An 18,734-nucleotide genomic window follows, 5' to 3' on the forward strand; every position below is an offset into this window, starting at 1 on the left:
GCCTTTTAATGGCATGAGATGGGCTGGAAGGGTGACATGGACTGGAAGAATATCTTGCTGGCAGATTAGAATTTAGCTAGCAGAGGGATAGCCTAATGGTAAATCACTGGGTATCATTTCCAAAGAGGAACTGGAGATATATAATTTGGCTTGAGAATCGTGTGTAGGTGGAGTATGAATTATTTTAGGGCAGTCCTTTAAAGAAGGAACAAGATACAGGATTAATGGATAAAAATTTTAAGGAAAAAAATCAATCTAAGAACTCTTCCTATATTAAAAACAAAACAAAAAAAACCCTACATACCCACTTCCGGCACACAAGGACTTAATTACACAAATGTACACAGACTTTGTAATGAAACATGAATTATAGGATGGATATGAATTTCCTTTCTAAGCATCTACAACATGCCTAACTTGGTAGAGAACACCATATGCTTATGTAATATGGCCTTTATTTACAGATCTGTAATTATTCTAATTTAGCCATCATTCAGTGATGTTACCTAACCTTCCATTGGATAAATGGCAGTACTAAATAATTTTGACTTTTCATTTTAAAATTTTGTGTAAATTGTGCAAAGCCCCTTTTGTAGATCAATGAGTACAAGCCAACACTGATCCTAAAGTGAGGTGTTAGTTTTAAACTCCTTAGAGGGTTTTCACTGTTGTGATCTTATCACAGGTATAACAGATATTTTAAAGTTCCTCCACTACTTCAGCCTCAACATGATACTCTACGTTTCCTTTAAATATTTTTTGTGAGATTCTGGTTGATTGCTTCATATGGAGAGGCATAAACATATTCCTTCTTTCAGAATGTATAACAGGTCAATATTATTGATAAGAAGCAGTTTTTTGCTATGTGTAGGGACCACCCAGTAAAAGCCATGAAGTCCATCTGATAGTATAGCCTCACTATACTGTAGCCTTACTGTCTAAGGACATTTTCTTTTTACCCCCACCACCTCATTAAAAACTTTGAGCCCCAAGAGGGCTGAATAAGGATATTTAATTGAAGTCCTTTGCTCTTTAGTGACAACATGTATTTTACACCCTGGATTGATGTATTTAGTATGATGAAGATTGAACAGAAATTACCTTTGCTTAAATGTAATACCTGCCTTATTGTTTTATGTGTGAAGCCCCCCAAATTTGCATTTTACCCCTGAGAAGACTAAATTCTGATTCTTGGTATGAGTGTTTTTAATTGGTGAAAAAGTCCTATATTTTGTTTACTAGGAGTTGATTAAGAGGAAAATAGTAGACTTTAATACTTTGCCAACCTGCTATTCAACTAGATTTCTTCCTTTTTCTGTTGAAAATCAGAGATATTGGAGAGGTGATTTATAGGCTGGAGAGGGCCAGCCAGACTTAAGTTTTGTTTTACAGTCTTTTTTTTTTTTTTTTTTTAATTAGAGATAGACCACTCTTCTGAGTGAGATGACCAACTTGTGTTGGGTTATATGAGAAAAGACTATCTTTGGTGATATAAAACAATTTTTCCATGTGTATAAAGTAGGGAATAACAACTTAAGGGTAGGAGAAAGGTATAAAGGAAATTCCTTCTTGGGGAGTGGGGAGTGGGAGCCCCTGAAAAATAAAAAGAAAATATGAGAATTGTCAAGAAAGTTATCGATTTTCATTACATTTGCTGGATAGGGAAATATAGAAGCTCTTTTAATCTTTCTTCAATAAGAGGGATTTTTATTGAATATGGGGTTTTGTCTTTAGAAGTTACAGTTGTAAAATAGGTTGCCTCTGCTTGGTCTTACTCTGTGGCTCAGAGAGTCTGTGTTTCTGAAATTCTTCTTACATGTTCATGAGACCTAACTCAAGAACCTCCACCAATGATCCTATGAAGGTAAAGCAAGCATAAAATTCACAAATAATTTTTTCCTCTGAAGAACAACCATCTTCTCTCTGTTCTTCATAGATTTTACAGAAACTTAGATATCAAAGATGAACCATTTTTCTACTTGAATTATAAGAATTTTGGAAATACGTGTACATCCAGTGGAGAGAGATTTGTTATATTTGTGACTAAATTGTTTATTTATTTATTTATTTATTTTGCTGAAAGACCAACAAAGACTAGTATTTCATTTGCTTAAATGATTAGGTTGTTACTTATTAAAAAAGCCTTTGTATTTTTATGCCTTTTTTAATCCAGTGATTTTCAATGACAATAATTGATAAAGTCAATATCAGGTTTTTTTGTAGGAAGAGATTTTAGGGTCTTTCTTTGGGGAAAAAAAGAAACAAAATAGATGTTATATGATTGTTACGTGGAATGTATGCTAATCCCACTATAACATGTTATGAACAATTACTTTTTTTATGCAATAATGATGTCATCTCACCATAAATGTTATATGTAAGTATAAAGACAACAAATGCTCAAAATATTGATACTAGAAAGGAGATCAACAATTAACCTATGCTTATTGAAAGTCCTTTCTATAAAGACCTTATTTGGGACACAATTAGGATTTTTATTTACTTTGATAAGCTTTTGCTTTTGTATTCTCTGGTTGGTATCTTTATGTCTATTGCGCATTTATGTATATTAATCATTACTGATAAACTCAGACTCTGATAACATGGGGTAGAAGAAACTGTGTTTTTATGGAAAGTAAAGGTCAAAAACAATTTAAGTTCTAGACTCACTGCCAAGTCTCAGAATTTGTATTAACGTAAAATGGATTTGGTCTTCTGTAATATAGAAGTTAGTGATGTCTTTGACCCAGGCCAGACACAGAGCACCAGTAGATGAATATCTCACTAAATGCCCTTTGAAAAGAATAGGTTTTTGCTATTTGAGAATTAACAAAGTATTTCTCAAATTTTGTTCTTCCAATAACCATATAAAATATAATACATGCCCATTTTACAGATGGGGAACTTCAAGTTCAGAAAAGCTAAGAAACTGACCTGAAATCATTAGATCAGAAAATGTCAAAGAAACTTGAATCTAAGGCACATACACTACCATCCATGGCTGTGATACTTTCCTCAAATAAAAAAGAACTGTAAACTATGTTTATATAGGTTTTCTCTGCAGTATTTCTATTTTATTCTACACAACTATACAAAAGTCACCAATGATTTTGGAGACTAAGCAAAATTTGGGTCCAATTCTGTTAGCTATTATAATCAGATTAGATGAACTCACTTTCACCTATGTATTTTTTTTATTAGTTTTCAATAAAGCTATTTAACTTTAATAAAGCTATTTAACTTCCATCACTTCTGTTTCTCTTACATTTATAATTCACATTTATTGATATTATTGTTCGTATTTCTTCTTAGTGTGTCTGATTTTTACTGTAGGTAGTTAAGAGAGTACAAGTACCCCAAAACTCCAAGGGTTTGCTACAGATCCAGACACCAATGAGAATCCAGGGAAAAGAGAAGAGAAGAAAAACAGTTTCTGAATTTTTTCACTTCTCATGGCTCAATTCTCATTTGTCATATCTGAAACTCATTTTGTCTTAGGCTTCATGGCTGGATGCTTGTTTCTGATGCTAGTCTAATCCACATGTTAAATAAACTATTTAAGTTCTCTTCTTGGTAAATGTCAAGGGAAGAGAGGATATTTCAATGCACCTACAACATCCTAAAATCCCTTGCCAGATCTATAAATCTGACTCTGCATTATCCTTCCCCAGAAGGAGAGCATAATTTCATTATCCATGAATCATCACCTCTTAGACTGTAACATCATTGTCAGAGAACCTAATAGAACCAGTGTTTAGCGGCTGGGAGGGGGGATGGGTTGGGGAGAGCACTGGGGCAAAGCACAGGTCACTGGCATGATCATGATACTGCAGGCTCCTAGAGTGGAGGAGGAGGCCTCCCTCACCTGATAGCTCAGACATTCCTACTGACTGGTAAATAACCGATGCTAATTCTTTCAATATTAATGTTGAAATCTGTCTTCCCCAATTGAAATTATATTTTGGAACATTGCCTATGGAAAATACTAACCCATTTAATGAAAACTTGAGAATATATGGCAGATATAACATTGATGAGTATAAATACTTTGACGTATTTCTTATCTATCCTTACTACATAATCACTTGCTCTTCATCCATGGACACTTATTTCTAGCTCCCAGTGTCATTTCTATAGCCTCTCTCTGGGCTAATTACAGAATAAGTCCATATGCAAAATAGAACTTTAAAAAATCATACTATAACTATATTTCTGAGGGAGATGAATGAAATAAAACTCAAGTCTGATTCACAGATCGAAAAATACATGCTGTAAATCATGTTTACATAAGGATTCAGAATTAGAAAAACTGAAGACGTGCATGAATCGCTGCGGTTAGTCTGCGGTTAGTCTAACCAGCCACTGGAGGTCACTGCTGCTCCACAGAAATACAGTTTATTGCCGGTCGACTTAGATAGTTGACTCACCAAATCATGTAAAAAATGGTTTAAATCCTTTGAAAAAATGTAATGTCAACATTCTTGGAAAATATAAACTCATTTAAAAGGAATATATCTTGCGTAAGTATTGCTTAGAAGACTGTGGCACTGGGACTATTAAAGCCGAGCTGCGGTAGCACTATGTGTACTGGGACTCATAAAAATGGGGGGAAAAAACACCCATGCAGTTCAGTGACTAAACTGCGTTTCTTCTCTCTCTGGTAAAGCATCCCAAGTAATGACTGAATCCATTCTGCATCAACATATCTGTGTTGTATAGTTCAAGAGGCCAGGCGGTTTATTTAACTGTTGTCACCTTTGAGGGAAGTCAGATACTTCATGTAAATTTGGAATAGAAAAATGGGATACCAGTGATATGTCTTTAATATGCTATGAGTTGGAAATACTTAATGAAAACAGACTTGCAGTATGTAGTCCAGAAAGTGTTGTGGGGGTGGGGGTGAAGACAACAACTTTTGAACAGGAGAGCACTGACCAGGTGGCTCTGTCAAATTTATGATGGTGAACTAGTTATTGTCTAACCTAACAAGAGTTCTATATTTGTGATCAGAAGATCCTAAGAAATAGAGAAGCTTCATTCCCAAAGTGGGGGAGGGGGGCTAAATAAAAAAATTCATGTCCTAAATCAAAATAATTTTTATAATCTAAGGAATTTTATTTTAGTTCTATTATTACATTCATAAGTAAAGTTAAGCACTAAAAAATGACCAGCCTTCAAAATGTTGGTCATTCATTTAATCTTACACACAAAGTGGCTTTGAATTTTAGAAACACTTTCAATACAACAAACCTATTTTATATATGCTGCTAGGATCACAACAGTGAGAACTGTAAGAATTCAAAAATATAAGTATAGATATGTCTTGCCTAAGTTTATTTGGTATCCATGACAAATGAAGCAGAAGGTCAAGTCAAAGAATAGAAATGGGCTTTTTCACTTTAACACTGCATTTAATTAATACAATCATCTTCAGTACAGATAAAAATGAGGCTGATCAAAGAAATTTTCTTTTTGAGATGGAATATATATTTACTGACATTTTATGAAAAATGAAAAATTACAACTTCAGTGAAAAACATCACAGTAGGCTCAGTCATCCAGTTACAGTACTGTAAGGAAGTATCTGCATTATTAATCAATTGGGAATCTGTGACTATTTACCATTAATAAATATACATTCAACAATTATTCATGGGTCGATATATCATAGTTAGGATGCTTTTCTGCATCTCTTTTAAGATTTTAATCAAAAGCAAAGTACCTTGAGAAATCCACTTGAAATGTCCCCTTCCCTTTATTGCTTATAAAAGTATGATCTTTTAAAAAATCTGTCTTCCTTGCGATTATATTTCATGGGGACTTATCTAGATTTTTCCTCTCAGCATATGAAAAGCCTTCAAACTATATAAAAATGCTGGTTAAAAAAAAATAGCCATTCACTTTTTCTTTTTTGCTGCAGTGATTTTGTTTTGAAAGAACAGGGATGTGGTTAAAGATGTGGAGCTTGGCAAGCCAAATTAAATGAAAAAGACTCAATGTTTCAATTCCTGATTTTTGCTCCTGCAACAGGATTGTTCATTTTGGAGGATGAGAGGGGATACAATAGAGACCACAGACATTTTTCTAAAATCTTAATGAAGTGTGGTCAAAGTTACTTAAATACAGAGGGTCTGATTTGTGCTGCAGTCAATAAACTTTCACCTACGACATAAAAACATGCATGCAGCTTGCAGATTGCCAACAGGGTTTGTACAGAATCATACTGATGGATGAGTTCCCAGTGCAGATGAACATAGGGACACTGTAACGTCATCAGTAGAAAAGCAAAGGACAACTGCCATAGTTTGGTCTTTTTTTTCCTCTAAGATGTATTTTAGACATTTATTAAGATGTTATCAAAATCATTCTTTTCAATGAAGCTTTTGGTGGCAAGCATGTCTTGGAATGTGTTCTCTTTATGCCTCTGAATGAAGTGTCAGTCATTAGGGGACTAGCGTGTGCAGGGCACATAATGGAACACAACAGGACAACCAGACAAATCCCAGACAGAAAAACAGACAGAGCTAAAGATTTCACTCACTAGATTAAAGTCCTTGAAAGAGCTGGAAAGAAATTCTGGTAAGCTCCCAACCATATGCAAATAGCAAGCTGCCTTCCCATTTGCAAGCCTCATCTCTGAAAACTCCCTTAGGTGAGGAACAGTGGAGAAACCTGCCTCCTCAAATTTGCTTCTTGGTTATTAAGTTAATTAATTAATTTAGGCTAAATAAAGGCTAGGAGAAATTGACAGTGTGAAACCTCTAGTATGATTTTCCAGGGATGGATTTCAGAGACAAGGCATTCAAGTCTAAAACTTTGTATTTTTACCATCTCATGTTTTTCACTTGTTTATTTTCAGCATTTTAACCCTTCAGCACTGTTCCCTGGGCTCGCTTTCCTGTAATTCAAACAGCTCTGGAAAATTGCCTGTGGTGCTTCTTTAACCCAGCACCATCTTTTGATAATTTCCTGCAATTTTCTTTTTAAGCTAGACCGTGTTTTAAGGCTCTGTGTCTAAATGTTTCTGTAATCAAGCATTCTCCTAGAATCAGTTTGAGCTCCCAGTACCTGGGTTCATTCACTTTTTTCTTGATTTGCCAAAATGAACAGCAACCCTTCTAGAACTATAGATGTGGTCCTACCAGAAGAGAAATAACAGTAGCTGTGGGGGATTACTTATGGGAAAGTGAGTTTTATCTTAAAACAAGTGAGATATTAATGCAATCAGTTAAGACTCTTATACAATAGGCATTATATTAAACCAGAGTTTGAGCTTTGCATTGATTGTGGTATTTAAATTTCAATGGACTGATTATGTAGGAGAGGAAAATGACCAGTATTATGAATGTGCTGAAACGGACAGGCAAGGACCTTGCCTGCAAAGTGAGAGGGAGAGGGAATGGGAGGGGGCACCACGTTCCCTTTATAGTCACCAGAGTTCAATAAAGCACCACTTATTTCCCAGCTTTTAAGAGCGCTTTTATCACAACGGTTCATACCTCACACTCCCTGGAGCCTGATTTGTTATAGGTGCAGGGTCCCGTCCCATTCAGCAGCATCTCGCTGGTCTCCGTGTTGGTGGGTTTATAATCTACATAAAATTCCTGGGTGCTGGGAGTCATTTGCTTTAGGGACTGTCTTTTCTTTTTCCTGTGCCTTCGCATGAGGGAGCGCTGCTGTAGCTGCTTCATGCTCGCAGGGTACCGCTTCCATGACACGTAGATAACGAGCAGGATGACGAGCACGGACAGGAAAAGGGCCACGCTCCCTGCGATGATTTTATGGAAAGAGATGTGCTCGGTGTCAGCATCGGTCTCGGGGCCGGGCTCCGTGGCTCCCACCGTGGGGGGCAAAGGGGGCTTGCTCTCATGCTTCGGCCGGGGAAGCTTAGGCTTAAATGTCGGCTTGGGGAGAGCCCTGGCCAGATCAAACCTCTCCGTGGTACTTTTGCCACAGATGCTGTAGTTCTTCACGGCATCGATCACGTTTACTCCTTGCAGCTCTTTGGGACTGGCACAGATAATTGTATTCTCCCTCAGACCTTTAAAACTTTTCAGCCAGTTTACCAGGGAACAGATATTTCTGCTGCATTCCCATATATTCCCGGCAAGACTGATGTCATTGAGAGATATCCAAGAATCCAAAATCTCTTGACCAATAAATGTAAGCTTATTGGAATCCAGGTTGAGGCGCTGCAGATTTGGGACACACTGGAAAACACTAGGTCCACTAAAAGCTTCAATCTCATTGCCTGATAAATCAAGCCTTTGTAATGAGCTCCAGGTCCAGGACATGGTCTGTCCTATGACACTGATTTTATTCCACTGCAAGTAAAGGTTCTGAAGGCTCACCAACCTTGGAAAAAGGGCCAGGTTGAGCTTAGAAAATTGATTGTGCTCCAGGTGAAGTTCTTTGAGTCTGATCATGCCAGCAAAGACATTCCTGGCTAAACTTCGGATCCGGTTATATCCCAGGTCCAAAAGTTCCAGATTGCGGCAGTCTTGGAATATTCGCACGGGGATGGTTCTCAGGGAGTTAGACCGTAGATGTAAACTCAGCAGCTTCCGCAAGCCCCGAAACTGTTCAGATCCCAGAGAATGCAGCTGATTATAGGACAGATCCAAGTTCCGTAAATTTGTCACAGGTCTGAAGGTATTGTTGAGAAAATAGGAGATTCTGTTGGAACTCAGAATCAACTCTTTGAGTCTGCGTATTCCATTAAAAGCATTCTCATCAATATTGCTGATATGATTATGGTCAAGGTACAGCCAGGTGAGCTGGTTGAGCCCTTTAAATTGATTATACTTAAGTTTTTGTAGGCTGTTATAGCGAAGGGACAAACCTAAGCAACCAGCAGATATACTTGAGGGTATCTCCTGTAATTTCTGAGATTCACAATATACCATTTTGCCTTCACACCTACAGCCCTTAGGGCATCCTCGTTCGGCAGAAGAAAGCATTGTCAGTAAGACAGTGGGGGCTATAACCAGTGCTACAGCTGATCCGCTCAGTAGCCTAATTACATTGAAACCTGGAAATAAAAACAACTTAGAAAAGTTATCCCCCCAAAAAGGAATTCATTTATTTTTAACCAAGCAAAAATAGACATGTATTTTCTTTTTTTAAAAAAAATTAAATCTAGATAAACAACATTTAATACCAAATATTACCTCCTTGACATTTAAAGAGAATTGTCTTTAGGTTTTTTTTTTTTTTTTCTAAATAGTTAAGCAAAGAAACGTGTCCACTAAGCAATTGAATTTATAGTATTAAGCACAGAAAGGTAATCTCTAAAATATTTAAGGCAGAATTACAACACAAACTAGAGGGTTTTGTTTTTGTTTTTGTCTTTTTTTTGTTTTTGTTTTTGTTTTTTTTAAGAAGGAAAGAAGAAAAATGACAAAACATACCCATCCTTTGTATTGTTCAAAGGTCGTCCTTAGGTCTTTTGCTTTGGCTTAAGGGGCCACTTGCATGACAGCCCCTGTCAGCTGCACTGTGAGTCAGGGCTCGCTGACACCCAGGAAGAAAAATTGGACCCCTTGGGAGATGGACCGATTTTGGAACATTATTCTTTGCCAGCCACGCAGAACACTCCAAGAACAAATAAATTCCAGCACCGCATTTGTAGCAAAACATCAAAAAAATCTTCCTAGGTAATAGGATCTTCATGGATATTACGTTTTTGCATCTTTACAGGTTTTTTTTTGGGGGGGGGGACGTTAAAAAAAAAAAAAAAAAAACTGGCTTCTACAATTTCTTCTTATCGGAAAGCATGATGTATTCCTCCAGGCAACCTGGGGCTACCTGAGCTGCCACATCTGTATTCCATAGCCCAGCATTTCTGGTGGTGAGCACCCACTTCAGCCACAAAGCTGCGTTGGAGCCCAGGAGGCAGGAGAGCCCCGTACCGCACACACGCTCAGCTCACTTCTGCAGACTGTCATTCTGAAAGCTGCTCGGACTGTTGCTTTGGTTTCAGTGAATGCAGTCTTATGTAAAGCTGCCCCCAGTGGTGAAGAACATTATGGGCATGTGCAGAAATGTCTCTCTTTTATCTTGCAAATGAGCAGGCTCTCTGCTGGAAAATGAATGATTCTTTTGGGTGGCTCAATGGGAACTGAATGGTCACCGTAATCAATAACTAGCAACATTTTCTGTAATTTCCAAGTCTTGTTTTACAATTTGGCAATGTCTTTATTGTCTGCGTCCACTTAATCGCTAAACATGTACTGCCTAGAGTTTTTTCTGGAGCTTGACATTAAGTTCACAGACCAAATGTCAATTTTTCTTAACCCCAACGTAGGCTTTGGACTGAAATTTATAAAATGACTTATTGAGCTTTTAACAGAGAAGCATTAACTGTCTGCCCATTTGACCTCTTGGAGTCACAGTGATTATATTACAGAAGGTGTCTCAGGATGCTAAGATAGATGATACATTTTGGAATAGTAGGGATAACTAATGACATATAAATTGATGTGTCCAATAGCTTTTCTGGTTTTCTACAAAAGACATAATTGGCTTAATGGCTTATGGCTTCGTTTGTTGTTTTGGTTCTGTCATTTGTTTTTAATTAGAAGAGAAATAAACCATTTTTAGTGCGAGTGGAAGAATCAAGAGATCATTTGGTTCAGTTTATTGATGCGGCTGCTATTTATTGCACTAATAATATTTATTGAGCACTTCCTAAGTGTTTTAAATGAGCAATCTTGTTTTATCTTTAAACAATATTGTGATGTACGTCCTTTTATAAGTTTCATTTTAAAGATGAGGAAACTGAGGCTTGGTGAGGTAACTTGACATTCATGCAGCAAGTAAATGGCAGAGCTGAGATGCAAATCCATCTCTCTCTTTCGCTTGGACCTCTAACCACTAGATGGTCTTCAGCAACAGTGTTATCTTCATCTGAAAGTGAGTCAAGTGAAAATTAGCCTGATTAGGACATTGAGTCAAGGAAGTTGTAATATCAGTCAATCAGTTAATCAATCTTGCTTCCTAGGTTTGTATAAACTTTGGTATGATTCTTTGAAAGAAGTATTATAAAAACTAATAAGAAGCAGTTTAGTCTAGTGATTAAGAGCATGGATTTTTGAACCTAGGATTAAATCCTGGCTACAAATTGTCAGCTATGTAAACTTGAATAGGTTACTTATCTTCTCTATGCCTCATTTTCTCTTCTACAAAATAGGTATGGTAACAAAAAACATTTCATAGAGGGTTTGAGAATTGTCAACTTAATATCTGTTAAGTACTTCGAATAGTGTGTAGCACATAATAAATGTGTGTTAGCTGTTATTTGAATATCAACTTTAATGTATTTGCTGTCATTGCTTATTGTTTAGTATTGAATATTGACTGTACCAACTATCATTAACTCACAAAGAGCCTTTTCAATGAACATTTTTATGTTATTCACAATGGATTTCTAGGATTCACTCAGTCTTACCTTCTTTTAATAAGAGAGCTTTTAAAATCTCTATCTTCTCAGCTTTATCTTTAAAATGAATCTTTTGGTTCTATGGCCCCTAACTAGTAATTAATGTTTAATTCTTTCTTCCTAAAGCAGAATATGGTAACATCTGTCCCATAGAGAAAATCATTTTGTTTAAAGATAAATAGTGCACCTTAAAAGTTTGCCTTGTCAGTCTTTGTCAGGTGAATTGGCTGTGGAATGACCCAGAGAGCTTTCACATTCTCTAAGGATGAGAAGTTGGGTAGTTGTTAGTCATGACAATCAAAAGGGTCCCACAGAAATAGTACCATGAGAATCACCAATTCCTCTGATAGTATGCTATGAAAAGGGCAGTGGTTCCTCCCAAATTATCCTTGCTATTAATGCATGTAAAGCCCCCAGAGAGCTAGTTAAACATAAATTTCTCAGTCTTTCCCTCAAGACTCTGATTCATGGGATGGTAGAGGCTGCACTTATCAACAGACTGATGGACAAGTAATTTTAAGAAATGCACTGTAAGGAAGTGATTAAAAATAACAATTTTCTTCTAGTTGGAAGAGAGGATATGAAAGTTTGTGATATTGTGATGTAGGTTCCATGAGGACAAAGATAGTGTTTTGTCTACTTCAGTTTCTGTAATACCTAGAAGAGAACTTGACAAATAATAGATGCTGTTATTGAATAAATACATTTTTATGGGGATCATAAGTACATTTGGTGGGGAACAAAGTGGTTATGTAATACTAGTCTTGTGCCCATGAGATTGAACACTGCAGTGTTCCTGAGCCAATGATATTGGATACAATTTTGAAGGAAGTGTTCTTAAATAAAGTGTGTAAAAGGCAAGAAACTAGAAAATGGAAACATTTAGGTCAGCAAGTGATCTCTACCTTTTATGTAAACATCTCATCTTGATAGTTAAATCATAAATTTCATAAGAAGAGTAAATATACTTTTGGATATTTCCTTTCACATGTTACAACTTTAATCATCTAACATCCCAAATGGGGCTTGGCAACTTGTATCTATTAAAAAGTACTAGAGGAAATCATATTTATAATGTCTATCTCATATCTCTATTGCTTGAGAACCTCTGATTTTTCTCCTTACTCTCCTTGCTTCTTCATGGAAAATAGATTTTGAGATGTCTGTTTTGCCTAACAGCTGCTGAGGGCTACTCTACCATGGTTGGAGATCCCGTCAATTTCATGCTGCTTCTTTTTCCTTCATTCCCTGGTGGCAAGAACACAGATGAGCCCACTGAAAATGTAATTCTCTCACTCTGCTTTTCCTGGGAGAAATCTTGGATTATTTATGGTGAATCACATTCTTTTCTGTGTTTCACACCTTGTCCTTAGGTTTCAGTCATTTTTCTGATACCTTGGCTTCTGACCTCTTCTTGCTCCATAGATCCGACTCCATCCTCACCTTCACAGTCAGTCTCGTGAATGATATTTCCTCTCAACATGAATCATTGGTTTCTTCCTCAATAGAAATGTATAGCCATTCTTGGACTGGGTCTGACTCCAGGGATTCTGTGTGGCCCCGACCTTGGCACTAGCCCTTAAGCTGGCATCACCACCAGATCTGTCTGGGGTCAGTGTAATGAAGTGCCTGAAGCAGGAAGACCATTCATAAGGCTAGTAGAAAAACCCCAAAATAAAATAATACAATTCAAAGCAGACTGAATACTTGAGACTGCAGAAATTAGCTCAAAGACATAGTCTTTTCCTTTCAAATGAAAGAAAAAATAAAAAAAAAATTTATCTCCTAAAATATTTTAGCAATCTCTTGTTGTACTTTTAAAAAGTTTATCCTCCTTTTACTTGTTGACTATAGCAAGCAGATTAGTTCTGATTTGCCTTTCAATAGAACCAAAATTATACTGCATTATGTATTTAAATTCTTTTGCACTTACCACCACATACAGAACAAACCATAAACTACCTGACAAGTTAAATCATCCCAATGAAACTATGGCCTTAATGATTTATACAATTATAAAATGTAGTCATGCATCTAAAGCCTTTTAAAAACTGTACGTATAGTACTTCAAATAGCTGTGCGTATTTTGCTTCAATTGGGTAAACCAATTCTAAGTGTATATTGCTCAACTTGTGTCCACTATGAAATTGAATTGCCAAAAAAACTTGGGAAATCAGGGCCTAAGGAAGATGTACTGATATATTAACAGTAGGTTGGCCTCAGGGATTTCATTCATTTAACAAATACATTGTTTGGGTACCTGCTATGTACTAGGTACTGTTCCAGACAGTTGGAGTATGTCAGTGTACAAAACAAAGATCTAAGCTTATATTCTAAAGGGGAGACATGGACAGACCCCCCCCCCAACATAAATAGTATATTATTAGGTAGTAGGTACCATAGAGAAAAGAAAATTGAGAATAAGGAAGATTGAGAGTGTAAGAGGTGAGGTAAATTGTAATTTTAATTTTTTAAAAGTTTTTATTTAAATTCCAGTTAGTTGACATACACTATAATATTAGTTTCAGGTATAGAATTTAGTGAATCAATACTTACGCAAAACTCCCTATGCTCAACAGAAGTGCATTCCTTATCCCCATCACCTATTTAACCCATCCCCTCCACCCCCCTCCCCTCTGGTAACCATCAGTTTGTACTCTATAGTTAAGAGTCTGTTTCTTGTAATATTAAATGTTGGGATGGTTAGGCCCACTAAGAAAGTGGCTTGAGCAAAACCTGGAAGGAGATGAGGTTGTTAACCTTAAATATATAAAGGGACTGGCTAGTCCAAAGGCCCTCAAGTGGGAAATCATATGTACAATGAATTGCAAACGGACCAATCTGTTTAGACTAGAGAGACCTAGAGTAGAGGAATTAAAGATGAATTCAGAGAGGTATTAGGTACTAGGTCATGGAGGGCTTCATATGTCATTGTAAAAATTTTGGCTTTCTTCTGGAGGAAACTGGGGACCAACTCAATATTTTGTGCAAACAAAAGATATGATCAAGTTACCTATTGAAAGGATAAGTCACACTGCTCTTATAGGAATAAACTCAAAATTAAGTTTTATTTATAAATATATTATGTAATATATAACATATTACATTATATAAATAAGAATAAAAGCAGGGAGATCAATAAGAAGGCCTTTGTACCGATCCAGGAGAGAGATGATGGTGACTTGGGCCATCACTTGAAAGTGATAAGAATTGGTTAGTTTTTGGATATATGTTTAGGTAAAACCAACATGAGTTTTCTAATGGATTAGGAGTGGAGGTATGAGATAAAGAAATCAAAGATGATTCCTATTTTATAAATTGAGCAACTAGAGGGATGGTGAAGCTATTAGCTGCTTCTTTGGGTCAAGTTTGGAGAATAGGATCAACAATTCTCCAGAGTAATTTATAAATAAACGTTGGAAACACCAAAAAAAGAGTCAGCACATTTGAATTAACTTTAAATTTGGCTATCACTTCTCTTCAATTTTGTGAGACTCTAATTTTTGAAAACATCTTGATATTAGCTCCCATCACCTAAGGTATTTCAAAATACAAAGGACCATGATGTATTTTAAAATATTTTATGAAATGTTTAGCAAAATTAGCCCCTGAACAGCAGCACCATGGATTTTTATTCAGATAATCTAGACAAAGACAATGTCTTTGCATATGGCTTTGGAAGGCAACAGAACCAAAAGATTTGGTGAAAACTGAAAATTACATAAAGATCAAATTTGGGACCATTTGGACTAAGTATACTAGAAAATAAATTCAGTGCATCCAAAATGTCCTTCTAAAATAATTTTGAGAATGATATATGTTTTTTACTGTGTATGTCAACTAACATTTGGAATTTGGAACTAATTCTGGCTAAACTTCTCAGGGTTTCAGTTGCTTATCTGCAAAATGGGACACATAATACCTCTGTTATGAATTTCTAAGGCTTTTGTATAGGATCAATTTCCATAATTTATGGGTAAATACTTTGGAGACTATAAAGTTGTATAAAATGTTTCCGGAATCAGAGTACCTATGAGAAAATGAATTTTCTTTAATTCTGTCTAGGGTCTCTGGTCATGAGCATATACTGCAACAAACATCTATCAAGGACACTAATAAGACCAAGAGTGGAGTAAGGCTTTACCAATAAATAAAAAAATTCTTCAGTATTACCTTTCTACTACACTTTCAATATCACAACCATTTATTATACAGCATACATTTTTGACATTCTGTATTCTACCTCACAAAGTGCTTTCACCAGTATATGCGTTTTTGGGGAAGATTTATTTATTTGAGAAAGAGAGAGAATGAGCAGTGGGGAGGGATATAGGGAGAGCAAGCAAGGGAGAAGCAGAGTTCCCATTGAGCAGAAAACCAGCTGTGGGGCTCCATCCCAGGACCCGGGATCGTGGCCTGAGCCCAAGGCAGACACTTAACCAACTGAGCCACGCAGGTGCCCCAATTGATCTAGATATTGTAAAAAGCTTAACCTTTTTGATGAAATACCCTATCATGTGGTAGAGTTGTCCGAATGCTAACAAAGAGTTCCCTACAGCTATGAATAGGAGTTTCTTTATTTCTAGCTCTTAGAATACACATATGCACTTATACATTTGTAATTATATCCTGATCTTTCATGAGAGCATTAACATGTCTCTGAAATAACCTTAGTTTCCATCTGCTTGCTTCAAGGGCTCTATTAAAAACCGTGTTTGGTCACATATGGTTATGAGTGAGCATCCTTGACTTAAATAAATGGATAAAGAAAGTTCCAGATCTGACCATTAAAGTGGTCTCTCAATGTGTTTCTGAAATGAAGCAAATTCAAAATGAGTGAGACATTAGAGGGTTATCTAGCACATGTCCTCTCCCTCACTTGAAGGTACATTTATATTGTAACACCAATCCATATTTTTTTTCTACCTTTTTTTAAAAAAATTAACATATAATGTATTATTTGCCCAAGAGGTACAGGTCTGTGAATTGTCAGGCTTACACACTCCCAGGACTCACCATAGCACATACTCTCTCCACTGTCCATAACCCAACCACCCTCTCCCTCCCCCACTTCCCCCGGCAACCCTCAGTTTGTTTTGTGAGATTAAGAGTTTCTTATAGTTTGTCTCCCTCCTGATCCAATCTTATTTCATTTTTTCCCTTCCCTACCCTCCAAACCTCCCACTTTGCCTCTCAAATTCCTCATATCAGGGAGATCATAGAAATTGTCTTTCTCTGATTGACTTATTTCGCTCAGCATAATACTCTCTAGTTCCATCCATGTCATTGCAAATGGCAAGATTTCATTTCTTTTGATGGCTGCATAGTATTCCATTGTGTGTGTGTGCGTGTGTGTGTGTATACATATATATGATGTGTGTATATATATATCACATCTTCTTATTCATCTGTTGATGGACATCTAGGTTCTTTCCATAGTTTGGCTATTGTGGACATTGCTGCTATAAACATTTGGGTACATGTGTCGCTTTAGATCACTACCTTTGTATTTTTAGGGTAAATACCCAGTAGTGTGATTGCTAGGTTGTAGGGTAGCTCTATTTTCAACTTTTTGAGGATCCTCCATGCTGTTTTCCAAAGTGGCTACACCAGCTTGCATTCCCACCAACAGTGTAGGAAGGTTCCCCTTTCTCCACATCCTCAATAGCATCTGTCATTTCCTGACTTGTTAATTTAAGCTGTTCTGACTGGTGCGAGATGGTATCTCATTGTGATTTTGATTTGTATTTCCCTGATGCTGAGTGACGTGGAGCACTTTTTCATGAGTCTGTTGGCCATGTGGATATCTTCTTGCAGAAATGTCTGTTTATGTCCTGGCCCTTTTCTTGATTAGATTATTTGTTCTTTGGTGTTGAGTTTGATAAGTTCTTTATAGATTTTGGATACTAGACTTTTATTTGATATGTCATTTGCAAATATCTTCTCTCATTCTGTTGGTTGTCTTTGGGTTTTGTTGAATGTTTCCTTTGCTGTGAAAAAGCTTTTGATCTTGATGAAGTCCCAATAATTCAATTTTGCCCTTGCTTCCCTTGCCTTGGGCAATGTTTCTAGGAAGAAGTTGCTGCGGCTGAGGTCGAAGAAGTTGCTGCCTCTGTTCTCCTCAAGGATTTTTATGAATTCCTATCTCACATTGGGATTTTTCATCCATTTTAAGTCTATTTTGTGTGTGTGTTATAAGGAAATGGTCTGGTTTCATTTTTCTGTATGTGGCTGTCCAATTATACCAATACCATTTTTTGAAGAGACTCTCTTTTTTACATTGGACATTCTTTTCTGCTTTGTCAAAGATTAATTGATCATAGAGTTGAGGGTCTATTTCTGGGCTCTCTATTCCATTCCATTGATCTATCTGTCTGTTTTTGTGCCAGTACCATACTGTCTTAATGATGACACCATTGTAATAGAGCTTAAAGTCCAGAGTTGTGATTCCACCAACTTTAGATTTCTTTTTCAACATTCCTCTGGCTATATGATGTCTTTTCTGGTTCCATATAAATTTTAGGATTATTTTTTCCGTTTCTTTGAAAAGAAGTTGATGGTATTTTGATAGGGATTGCATTAAACGTGTAGATTGCTTTAGGTGGCATAGACATTTTAACAATATTTATTCTCCCAGTCAATAAGCATGGAATGTTTTTCCATTTCTTTCTGTCTTCCTCAGTTTCTTTTCTGAGTACTTTATAGTTTTCTGAGTAGAGATTCTTTGCCCTCTTGGTTAGGTTTATTTCTAGGTATCTTACAGTTTTGAGTGCAATTGTAAATGGGATTGACTCCTTAATTTATCTTTCTTCTGTCTTGTTGTTGGTGTATATAAATACTATACAGCTCCTAGTTTCATTCATTTGTTCTACTAGTTTTTTTGGTTTCTATTTCATTGATTTCTCCTCTGAACTTTATTATTTCTCTTCTCCTGCTGGGTTTAGGCTTTATTTGCTGTTCTTTCTTCAGCTCCTTTAGGTGTAGAGTTAGGTTGAGACCTTTCTTGTTTCTTGTATAGTTACATATTTTCCTCTCAGGACTGCCTTTGCTGTGTCCCACAGATTTTGAACTATTGTGTTTTCATTATCATTCATTTCCATGAATTTTTTTAATTCTTCTTTAATTTTCTGGTTGACCCATTCATTCTTTAGTAGGATGCTCTTTAGCCTTCATGTATTTGGGTTCTTTCCAACTTTCCTCTTGTGATTGAATTCTAGCTTCACAGCATTGTGGTCTGAAAATATTCAGGGAATGATCCTAGTCTTTTGGTACTGGTTGAGAACTGATTTGTGAC

The 18,734-nt window shown here is 36.5% G+C and overlaps 2 protein-coding genes across 3 annotated transcripts in view; one reads left to right on the top strand and one right to left on the bottom strand.

The window, feature by feature from the left end:
• Nucleotides 1–9,981, bottom strand: part of LRRTM3 (leucine rich repeat transmembrane neuronal 3) — a 171,252-nt gene extending 161,271 nt beyond the window's left edge. Inside the window, exons 1-2 of the mRNA XM_059170127.1 lie at nucleotides 9,411–9,981; nucleotides 7,500–9,031 (exon numbers count right to left, since the gene is read on the bottom strand). Of these exons, the coding sequence (XP_059026110.1) occupies nucleotides 7,500–9,031; nucleotides 9,411–9,414 (1,536 nt within the window). The 5' untranslated portion in view covers nucleotides 9,415–9,981. The remainder of the gene's footprint in view (nucleotides 1–7,499; nucleotides 9,032–9,410) is intronic.
• The window catches only part of CTNNA3 (catenin alpha 3), a 1,866,967-nt gene that overhangs the window by 816,771 nt on the left and 1,031,462 nt on the right, over nucleotides 1–18,734 (top strand). The window lies entirely within an intron of this gene.

This window comes from Mustela lutreola, chromosome 4 (genome assembly GCF_030435805.1).
Source record: "Mustela lutreola isolate mMusLut2 chromosome 4, mMusLut2.pri, whole genome shotgun sequence".
Taxonomy (NCBI): domain Eukaryota; kingdom Metazoa; phylum Chordata; class Mammalia; order Carnivora; family Mustelidae; genus Mustela; species Mustela lutreola.